The sequence below is a fragment of the Equus caballus genome, chromosome 31 (assembly GCF_041296265.1).
Source record: "Equus caballus isolate H_3958 breed thoroughbred chromosome 31, TB-T2T, whole genome shotgun sequence".
NCBI classification, from domain to species: domain Eukaryota; kingdom Metazoa; phylum Chordata; class Mammalia; order Perissodactyla; family Equidae; genus Equus; species Equus caballus.
In genome coordinates this window covers 22110365-22122393 of record NC_091714.1, presented here as the reverse complement: position 1 = coordinate 22122393, position 12029 = coordinate 22110365, and the positions used below count along the sequence as shown (strand labels likewise).

The 12029-nt window shown below is 37.7% G+C and overlaps 1 protein-coding gene across 8 annotated transcripts in view; it reads left to right on the top strand.

The window, feature by feature from the left end:
- The window catches only part of ZC2HC1B (zinc finger C2HC-type containing 1B), a 71002-nt gene that overhangs the window by 12305 nt on the left and 46668 nt on the right, over positions 1-12029 (top strand). For all 8 annotated transcript variants that reach the window (XR_011434473.1, XR_011434472.1, XR_011434470.1 and 5 more), the window contains 2 exons: positions 1936-2055; positions 2583-2721. Coding sequence is in view for 3 of the 8 variants with exons in the window: in XM_070256490.1 (XP_070112591.1) it covers positions 1936-2055; positions 2583-2721 (259 nt within the window). In the remaining 5 variants the exon portion in view is untranslated. The remainder of the gene's footprint in view (positions 1-1935; positions 2056-2582; positions 2722-12029) is intronic.

The following is a 12029-nucleotide window of genomic DNA, read 5'->3' as shown; positions in this document are numbered from 1 at the left end:
ATTTGGAGCATCTGGAACCTTGGCTTTTAGCCTCAGATTTGTCACTAATTCTGACAAGTCCTTTAACCTCCCTCTGTTTCCTGCTTTGCCACGTACGAAGACAGAACCCTCTGATTTCAGGGGTTTTGTGTAATTTGAACAAAATGGATGTAAGGCCTGTTCCAAGATCTAATTGTTAACCAGATAAATTCGTGCTAACTAGATGTCAGATTCCCTGATCAATGCCTATGTAGTTGAATCAAAGCTTGATTTATTTCAAAATTAGGGAATCAAACAGGTTTTAGGCCTCAATATTATGAAGGAATTCCCAAGAAAAATGATTCAAAAGAAAAAATCTAAGATGATAATGCAATTGTTAGGACATTTTAGATCAAGGAGATTTATACTGAACTTAAAGAATTTGGACTATAAGCCTGACTACATTTGGGACAAAAGAGGCTACAAATGAAGTAGGTTTTATTTCTCTGGGGAATTTAAAAAATAAAGTATCTGTTCTTCTAATTAACTGCAGTTAGAGCTTCCTGAATCTAGAAGGGGAACTCACAAGGCCTGTTGTGGCCCATTAACCCACCAGTGCTGCCTTTGCGGCCTGGGGCTGCACCCCGTGAGAAAGGGTTTGAGACCTCAGAGGCACTATTTGAAGAAGGATCACTAAACATCCTGGATGTCTTGGGTGCTCTTGAGTTTTATCTTCTAGGCTTGTCTCTTGGCTGCAGAGAGCATTTGATCAAATGATCTGCTCTCTGTCTCTCCTTTAGTTTAAATGGTAGGATGTCAGTCAGGTACAGTGATTTTCAAAAGGCCTGCATTTGTTGGGTCTGGACAAAGCAACTGTGTAAGTGATATCTATTATGAGTTAAATATCCGCCAAGGAAGGGGATTTAGAGTGGAAGGCAAAGATGTTGGTATAACCCAATAGTGATGCAGTAGGAGACTTTATAAAGTTGGTAGACAGGCAGAGTTCTATGTGTTGGTTCCCTGGTTTTTGTATCAGAAATGCTGAGTACTGAAAGGACTGCTGGCTGGAGTAAAGAGTGTTTTCCCTGCCAATCGTCTTATAAATATTGTAATATTTTAAAACTTAATAATATAAGCTTAAGTTTGCTCTGAAGTCAGTGACTTCATGAATATGAAATGTTTGGATAAATTGAAGGAAAATATCTTCATAACGTAAGTGGAATTGATGTGTTGTTCTTTATTTGTGTGGTTGTCCCAGTTGTTTTCTGCAGATGTTCTCAAATATTTCTTTGAAATTTCTCTTTTCAGGGGTTGAGTAGTTTAATTTGCTGTATGTAGAACAGTGGCCCAGTTAAACTCGATTTTGAAATGCTGAGTGGTAAGAGTGTTTTCCTGAGAAGGTTCCACTGGTAGGAAGCTGAGTTTCCCCTTGCCGTATGCAAAGGGTTATTTCAAAAGGATAGTAAAACTGAATATTAAGGTTTGGGAACTCGAATTTCCTGTTAAATTACAGGATAACTTGCTTTTGGAATTTAGGGACAGTGAAGGCAGCAAACAGAATAGAAGAAACTTCATTTCATCAAGAAAACTTCATTGGCTTCAGTGAGTTCCTAACTCAACATCAGAAGTATTTATTTCAATTTGAACTGGAAAGTTCGTCTTTTCCACATTATTTAATGCTTGGAACCATTCATACAGGCAAGTGATAGAGTTAAATATGTAAAACTAAATATGAAGTAAGTTTCTTTAGCTGTAAAGACCTTCTCTTGACCTTGCCCAACACAATATCGAGTAATGTGTAACAGGCTGAGGAGAGCCAGAGGGATTTGCTCTGCTGTGATTTGAGAGTTGGAGAATGAACTTGGCTCTGAAGGTGCAACCCAGTCCCTTAGCAGGGGCTGCCTGAGCACACTGCAGCATTGCAAACTTGGTGATTGTACATGTTAAAAATTTTAATCCCCACTCTTTCTTTTCTAGGAAAGGCATGGACCAATATGTAGAAAACTCTTCAACAAAAAGCGTAAACCTTTCAATTCCTTGAAACAAAGATTACAGGGCACTGACATTCCCCTTGTGGGGAAAGCTCTTCAATCCAAGGTACAAGCAATATCTTCCTTGTTGTTCTTGATTACATCCTTAAGTACATTAAAGCCTCTTTCTGGCTCTCTGGTTTCATTTTTGCTTGATAGTGCCGTGTAATGTCATGTAAGTGTAATCCACCTTCACTGTGTTCTTTTTAATCATGCTCACTTAGATTTCCCAGTGTATTCAGATACTTTCCAGATGTGGGAAAAAGGATCTCGTTTATATTTTCATTAGAGTAGCATTAAATCTAGCAGTTAACTTGTGAGAGAGTCACTTTTAATCTTAGATTTAAGTCTTTAAAGTTTTGTAGTTTTTGTTTTTCTGATTGTTATTTTGTGTTTTCCCTCACTATCGTGACTTGCAAATTTTAATTTTGTGTTTTCCAAACCTCTTTGTAGTACTTTTGAAAAACAAATGCTTATTTCTTTCCAAATTTCATAGCCCTGTTTCCTGTAAATTCAAATCCCGGCTTAAAAACAACTAATAATGGAGAGAGATATAGTCTGGGGTGGTATATGTTGGTTTCATTTTTTTTATAGCCTCGACCTGTAAGGAAATCTGACTGGAGACAACAGCATGAAGACTTCATTAATGCACTTCGATCAGCCAAGCAGTGTACATTAGCCATTAAAGAAGGCCGGCCTCTCCCCCCTCCACCTCCTCCATCCATCAACCCAGGTGTGTGGCCAGTTTGGTGTCCTTTTCACATTTTACTCTTAACCAGTGGAGGCTATCCTTGAGTTTTGGTCAAATCCTCATGCCTGCCTTCCTCCTATGCACTCTAAAATTAACAATAGCAACTAAATTATGTAAAAGTAATTTTATCATAAATTTATCTTATCCTGTTTTTTTTCAATTCTGCATAAAGATTCTGTATTTCCTTCTAATTCTGTCTCAACATGAGCTCACCACTCTACCCATTGTCATGGCATCACGTAACTCCAGGGGCTGCCGTTCACGTCGTGGTTTATGAGAATGGGGCTACGCAGAGCAGTTTAACAGTTCTACAACAGCTGCATAGTGTCAGATGCCCACAGCTCTTTTTTTTTTTTTTGAGATAAAATTCCCATAATATAAAATTCACCATTTTAACTGTTTGGACTTGTACAGTTTAGTGGCCCACAGCTTTTTTACTCTAAATTTTTTATTTTGAGAATTTTCAAATCTACAGAAAAGAGGAAGGAATGGTATAATGATCATTCATTTACCTTCTGCTGAAATTTGACAGTCGTTTTCATATTTTCTCTCTCTTTTTCTTTCTTTGGCAGAACTATCTAAAAGTAAGTTTCAAACATCATAAACACTTTGCCCTTAACTATTTCAGTATGCATTTCTGAAGCATAAGTACATTTTCCTGCCTAACCACAATACAATTATCACACTTAATATGTGGACCCATATTTTCCCAATTATCTTAAGAATGCCTTTAACCCTCTCTCCTCACCACCCAGCTGTAATTCAGGATTCAGTCAAGATTTATGCATTGTCTTTTATTGTCTCTTTAGTCTCTTAATCCTGCACCGCACCCCTACGAGGCCAATTATCTATTGGAATGTCTCATGTCCTGATTTGTCTGTTTTTTTAGTCCTATTAATATCGAACTTGTTCCTCTCTCCCCTGTCTTTCCGTAAATTGGAAATTAGGGCTGGAGGCTTGATTAGATTTATACTAATATTAATCCCTTATCAGATGATTTTCAAATATTTTCTCCTGTTCTGTGTATTGTCTTTTCACTCCTTTGATGATATCCTTTGATGCACAATAGTTTTTAATTTTGATGAAGTCCAGTTTATCTATCTTTTCTTTTGTTGCCTAACTTTTGATGTCAAATCCAAAAAATCATTGCAAGATCCAGTGTCATGAAGCTTTCTCCTATGTTGTCTTCTAAGAGTTTCATAGTTTTAGCTCTTACATTTAGATCTTTGATCAGGTTGAGTTAATTTTTGTAAGTGGTGTAAGGTAAGATCCCAACTTCATTGGAAGTTGGTTATTTAGTTTTACATGTGGAGATCCAGTTTTCTCAGCACTATTTGTGGACAAGACTGTTCTCTCCCCATTGAATGGTCTCAGTACCCTTATCAAAAGTCGATTGACTCTCTGTGAGGGTTTATTTATGGGCTCTCTGTTCTATTCCATTTGTCTATATGTTTGTCCTTATGTCAGTACTACACTATTTTGATTACTGTAGCTTTGTAGTAAGTTTTGAAATCAGGAAGTATGAGTCTTCCAATATTGTTTTAGCTATTTGGGGACCTTTGAGATTCCATATAAATTTTTAGGGTAAGTTTTTTTGGTATGTCTGAAAATGCCATTGGAGTTTTGGTAGAGGTTGCGTGGAATCTGTCCATCACTTTGGGTAGTGTTATCATCTTAACAATACTTAACAATATTTTCCAATCTGTGAACACAGGATATCTTTCCATTTATGTATGTCCTCTTTAATTTCTGTCAGCAGTGTTTTCTAGTTTTCAGTGTACCAGTCTTTCATCCCCTTGGTTAAATTTATTTCCTAAGTATTTTATTCTTTTTGATGTTATTGTAAATGGAATTAACTTTCTTTCAGATTGTTCATTGTTAGTGTGTAGAAATACAACTGATTTTTGTGTGTTCATTTTGTATCTATCTTGCTACTTTGCTAAGTTTAGTTTATTAGCTCTAACAAGTTGTTTTTTGGTGTAGAATCTTTAGAGTTTTCTACATATAAGATTGTGTCATTTGTGAACAGAGATAATTTTACTTCTTCCTCTCCAATTTGTATGCCTTTTATTTCTTTTTTGTGTCTAAAATTTGGCTAGAACTTCCAGTACTTTGTTGAATAGCATTGGTGAAAGCACACATCCTTGTCTTGTTTTCCATTGAGTATAACGTTAGCTAAGGGTTATAATTGACTATTTAAAGCATAAATAATAGCATATTATGGGGATTATAACATGTGGAAGTGAAATATGTGGAAATAATAGGACAAAGTTGAGTGAGGAAAATGGACGTATGTTGTTGAAAGGTTTTTACATTATATATGAATAGGTACACTATTATGTGAAGTTAGACTATTATACTTTAAAGATGCCTATTATAAACCCTAAAGTCAACACTCAAAAGTATTGACATATAGCTAATAAGACAACACATGGAGTGGAGATAAAATGGAAAAACATTTCAATCCAAGAGAAGACAGGAAAAGAGGGAAAAACCAAAGAACAGATGAGATAAAGACAAATAGCAAGAAGGTAGACTTAAACCTAACCATATGGACAGTTGCATATAAATGACCTGAGCATTTGAGATAAAAGGCAGAGATTGTCAAACTGAGTAATAAAGCAAGGTCTAATTACATGCTTTCCACAAGACGCACACTTTAAATATGTAGACACAAATAAGCAGGCTAGGCAGGTGACAAAACGAGGAGGTGAGCTAGGTGGGCCTAGAGAAGGGCACAGCTGCTCCTGCTTCATCAGGCCACTGCCTCAAAGGAACGCATACCCAGACTTACCAGATCTAATCTCTCAAAGGATGGCAGAAATGCAGATTTCATGATTTATAAATATCAGAAACCCAATTTTTTATAAACTTCAGGTTTGAATCTCTAAGATTAGAAATCAGGCAGCAGTTTTCCTTGGAGGGGTGGGGATGACCAGGAGGGGACACACAGGGCCTTGCTGGGAATGTTCTGTATCTTGATCTGGGCTGGTTGCATGAGTGTGTACCCTATATGAACATTTCATGGAGTCATACACCTAGGATTTGTGCCTTTCATCGCGAATAAAAAGGTAAAAAGAGAAATAAACACTAGCAATGTCAAAACAATTGTAGACTGGCATGTTAAAAGCATGTGAAAAGATATATGTGCAAATAATAATCATAAAACTGGAGTGGCTAATATTAATATCAGGTAAGTAAACTTACAGTATTATGAACAGAGATAGTGATTAAAAAGTTATATTCGTCAAGAAGATAGGTCAGTCCTAAATGTTTATGTACCTAGTAACAGAGCTTCAAAGAACATGAAACAAAAACCAAGAAAACTGGAAAGAGAAGTAGACAAATTCACAATTATATTTTGAGATTTTTATCATTCTTCTCAGTAAAATAAGCAGCAGGAAGATCAGTAATGATATAGAAAACTTGAACAACAGTATCAACCAGTTTGACTTAATTGGCATCTATGGCTATAATGTGGCACACAACAACAGCAGAATATCATTGTTTTTAAGTACACAAGGAATATTCACCTAAGATAGACAATGTACAGGACTGCAAGTGGGTCTCAATAAATCTAAAAGGATTGAAATTATACGGACTTGGTTATTTGACCACAATAGAGTTAAATTAGAAATGATGAAAATGTATCTAGAAAATTCCTGAATATTTGGAAATTAACAACTCTTTTCTAAATAACCCATGGATCTAAGAAGTCACAAGAGAAATTAGAAAATATTTTGAACCGAATGGTAATGAAAACATGTCAAAATTTGTGGGATTCAGCTAAAGCTGTGCCTAGTGGGAAGTGTATAGCTTTAAATGCTTGTAGTAGAAAACAAGAAAGGTTTAAATCAATTACCTGAAACTTCTTTGAAAAGTTAGAAAAAGAACAGATTACACCTAAATTAAGCAGAACGAAGAAAATAATAAATGTAACTCATATTAACAAAATATTTTTTAAAGCATATGATATCTCAATAGATATAGGAAGAGCATGTGACAAAATGCAACGCTCATGCATATTTAAAAAAGAAAACTCAGAAAGGTAGAAATAGAAGGGAACTTCCACAGTAAATGACGTCTTTGAGAAATCTATAGCTAACATCAAACGATGAAAAGCTGAACACTTTTGCACTGAGATCAGGCAGGAAGCAAAATGTCTTTTGTGACCACTTCTGTACAACACTATACTGAAGATAGTAACAGTGTAATAAGGAAAAAAATCTTATCTATATATTTTTTTATATATTTCATTTAAAGATTAGAGAAAAAGTAAAACTTTTTTTTTTTTTTGCTGAAGATTTGCCTTGAGCTAACATCTGTGCCAATCCTCCTCTAATTTGTATATGAGTCAGTGCCACAGCATGACTGACAAGTGATGGAGGCCTGCACCCAGGATCCGAACCCATGAACCCAGGCCACCAAAGAGGAGCGTGCCAAATTTAACCACTATGCCACACGGTTGGCTCCTGAAGTAAAACCATCTTTATTCATAGACAGCATGATCATGAATGAGTAAATGTAGAAAATCTTAGGAAACTACAAAAAACCTACTAGAATTAAAAGTGTATTGAACAAATTTTCAGGATATAAGGTAAATAGACACAAGTGAATTGTATTTCTATGTAGTAGGCATAAACAACTGAAAAATGAAATTAGAGCTTGATCTCAAGATGGCGGCATAGGCAGACTCTGAACTCACCTCCTCCTGTGAACATAATCAAGCTACAGCTAATCTTGGAACAATTACCTTGGAGAGAGAACTGAAAACTGGATAAACAGAACCCCCACAACAAGAGACAGTCCTGACTGAGGCAGAAGAGGCAGAAATTCCTTCTGGAGAGACAAAAGCCATCTTCACGCGTGGCAGAGATTCACAGCCAGCTGGGCAGGAGCCACCCCAGGGAACAAAGCCTTCCCTGGAGGAACAGGGGACGTGAGCAGGGGAATGTTAGTGCTATAAGCATCCTTCAGACTCAGCACAACTGAGACGAGTCTCGTAATATCTGGCTTTGCTAGCTGTTAACTACAAGGGAGAATACCCCTAGAAAAGCTATCGGACGTAAGCCGATAAAAGCCTGCTCTTGAAGGGCCGACACACACACTCACCCATTTCAGAAAGCAATCTAAAGTCACCAGAGAGAAAGGTGCACAATCCTTTGGTGAAGAGACTTACCTAATAGGCTCTGGGTGCATCTCGGTGAGAGGGGAGACCTGCCCACATCCCCAAGGACCGAGACATTGCGGCAGCTATTATTGTGATCTAGTACAGGGGTGCTGACACAGATGCTGGTGGACACTATTGGAGTTCTTCCATTGGCCTGTTAGCCCAGGGTCTGCTGTGCCCACTAGAGCCCCAATTTAATCCAGCTCAGCCAGGGCAGGCAGCGTGCTCTTGGGACTGGCCCCACCCAAGAGGAAGCCCTCGGGCAACTTTTTGACTTCACAGACTGGGTACCTGGATCCTCTGCAGCCGGGTGAGTGGGTCTGCCTCTGTAAGGCAGGGTGTGCGTGAGGAGCAGTAGAGTGTGTGTGGGCCTCTGCAGTGGGGTGACATGGTAGGCTCCATGGGACCAGAATATGTGCATGCACCAGGACTGTGTTGATGGTGTATGTAGACCTGTGGGCTGTGGGGCTTATCAGCAACAGGACACCTGTGCTTCACAAACAGCCACATAGAGGATCGGCCCTGCCTTCCAAAGCCTGAAACAATTGGGTGCTTCCATGCCTAGGGCCAGCCCCATTCAGGTGCAATTCTGAGAGAGCAGACAACAGCCTTGCAGTCTGGAGCCTACAGAAATTGTAAGCCCCTGAGCCTGGCAACCAGCCACACTGGGGGCTTACCCACTTAACAGAAAACCTGCAATAGGAATGTGCTATTAGATCTTGCAGCCAACTGTGTTTGGGCTTCCCAAATCTGATAAAGTGACTGAAGGGTCCATAGCAGCCACACACAGCTGAGAATTACAACCAGCTGGCCAGGGGGACAGCCTGGACTCCCTGGGTACCTGCAGCAAGAGCAACCCTAATGGAAAGACACATGTAGCACACACAGGGGTTACTCCTGGAACATTTGGAACTGGTGATGAGAGGGAAGCACACTGCTGGGCCTCAGAAGGCATCTCTTTACATTAGGCCACCTCTCCAAGATCAGCAGATCTTGCAGACCCACCTAATGCATAGATATAAGCACAGAGAAAGAGGCAAAATTAGGAGGCAAAGGAATGTGTTCCAAGTGAGGGAGCAGTACAAAACCCCAGAAAAAGAACTAAATAAAACAGAAATAACCTCCCTGACCAAGAGTTCAAACAAAAAGTCATGAGGACGTTCACTGATCTTGGGAGAAGAATAGATGAACACAGTGAGAACATCAATAAAGAATTGGAAAACGTAAAAAAGAACCAATCAGAAATGAATAATATAATACTGGAAATGAAAAATTGACTAGAGGGACTCAATAGGAGAGCAGATGATACAGAAGAACGGATCAGCAAGGTGGACAAAAGACTAGAGGAAATCAGCCCAGCCGAACAGATAAAAGAAAAAAGAATTAAAAAGAACAAGAACAGCCTAAGGAAACTCTGGAACAACATCAAGCACACTAACAATTTTATTATAGGTGTCCTAGAAGGAAAAGAGAAAGACAAAGGGGCAGAGAATCTATTTGAAAAAGTAATAGCTGAGAACTTTCCTAACCTAAGGAAGGAAACAGACATCCAGGTACAGGAAGCACAGAGGCCACCAAACAAGATAAATCCAAAGAAGCCCACACCAAGACACTTTGTAATTAAAATGTCCAAAATTAAAGATAAAGAGAGAATCCTAAAAGCCGCAAGAGAAAAGCAACAAGTGACATACAAAGGAAACCCCATAAGGCTATCAGCTGACTTCTCAGCAGAAACCTTACAGGCTAGAAGAGAGCGGAACGATATATTTAAAGTGCTGAAAGGAAAACCCTACAGCCAAGAATACTCTACCCAGTAAGATTATCATTCAGAATGGAAGAAGGAAAGAGCTTCCCAGACAAGCAAAAATTAAAGGAGTGTATCACCAAGAAACCAGTTCTACAGGAAAGGCTGAAGGGACTTATTTACTGGGAAAGAGAAGACCGCAAATAGGAATAAGAAAATTATCAGCCAAAAAAGGGCAATAAAATCACTGGTAAAGGCAAAAATACAGTAAAGGTAGCAGGTCAAGCACATATGAAGATAATATGAAGGTTAAAAGACAAAAGTACTAAAATTACCTATTTCAAAGATAAGAGGGTAATGGATATACACATACAAAATAAGAGGTTAGATATGATATGAAAAACATGGGAAGAGGGGAGCAAAAGAGTAGAGCTTTTAGAAAGAGGTCAAACTAAAGAGACCATCAACTCAATACATATTGCTATAAATGTAGAATATTATATCTGAACCTCATGGTAATCAGAAACCTATAATAAATACACAAATAATTACAAGAAAGGAACTCAAACATAATACTAAAGAAAGCCATCAAACCACAAGGGAAGAGAGCAAGTGAAGAAGAGAAGAACTTCTAAAACACCCAGGAAAAAAGTAACAAAATGCCAATAATTACATATTTGTGAATAGCTATTTTAAATGTCAATGGACTAAATGCTCCAACTAAAAGGCATAGGGTGGCCAATTGGGTGAAAAAACAAGACCCATATATGTGCTGCATACAAGAGACACACTTCAGACCTAAAGACACTCACAAACTGAAAGTGAAGGGATGGAAAAAGATAGTCCATGCAAATGGCAAAGAAAATAAAACTGGGGTAGCAATACTTATATCACACAAAATAGACTTTAAAGCAAAAACTGTAAGAAGAGACAAAGAAGGGCACTACATAATGATAAAGGGAACAGTCCAACAAGAGGGTATAACACTTGCAAATATCTATGCTCCCAACCTAGGAGCATCTAAATGTATAAAGCAACTGTTAACAGACATAGAAAGAGAAATAGACAATAACACAATAATAGTAGGGGACTTTAACACACCACTTACACCAGTGGATAGATCATCCAAACAGAAGATCAATAAGGAAACATTGGCCTTAAAGGACACATTAGACCGGATGGACTTAGTAGATAGATAGAGAACATTCCATCCAAAAACACAGAATATGTATTCTTTTCAAATGCACATGGAACATTCTGCAGGATTGATCACATATGAGGCCACAAAACAAGTCTCAGTAAATTTAAAAAGATCAAAATAATACGAAGCATCTTTTCTGACCATAAAGGTGTGAAAGTAGAAATCAACTACAGGAAGAAAATCAAACAAGCCACAAATATGTGGAGGTAAAACAAAATACTACTGAACAACAATTGGGTCAATGAAGAAATCAAAGTAGAAATAAAAAAATACTTAGAGACGAATGGAAATGAAAATACAACATGCTAAAATCTATGGGATACAGCAATAGCAGTTCTAAGGGGGAGGTTTATAGCAATTCAGGTCTACCTCAACAAACAAGAAAAATCCCAAATAAACAATCTAACAGTGCACTTGAAGGAACTGGAAAAAGAAGAACAAACATAGCCGAAAATCAGCAGAAGGAAGGAAATAATAAAAGAGCAGAAATAAATGAAATAGACTAAAAAAAAAATAGAAAAAAATCAATGAAATCAAGAACTAGTTCTTTGAAACAATAAACGAAATTGGCAAATGTTTAGCTAGACTCACCAAGGAAAAAAGAAGGCTCAAATAAAATCAGAACTGAAAGAGGAGAAATTACAATGGACACCTCAGAAATACAAAAGATTAAAAGAGAATACTGTGAAAAGCTATGCACCAACAAATTGGATAATCTAGAAGAAATGGATAAATTCTTAGAATCATACAACCTTCCAAAACTGAATCAATAAGAAATAGAGAATTTGAATAAACCAATCAACAGTAAGGAGATCGAAACATTAATCAAAGACCTCTCCCAAATAAAAGTCCAGGACCGGAAGCCTTCCCTGATGAATTCTTCCAAACCTTCTAAAACACTTCCAAAAAATTAAAGAGGAGGGGAAACTTCCTAACTCATTCTATGCAGCCAACATTACCCTGATACCAAAACCAGACAAGGACATCACAAAAAAAAGAAAATTACAGGCCAATATCACTGATGAACACTCATGCAAAAATCCTCAACAAAATAGTAGCAAATTGAATGCAACTATACATGAAAAAAATCATACACCATGATCAAGTGGGATTCATTCCAGGGATGCAAGAATGGTTGAATATCCGCAAATCAGTCAACCTGATGCACCACATTA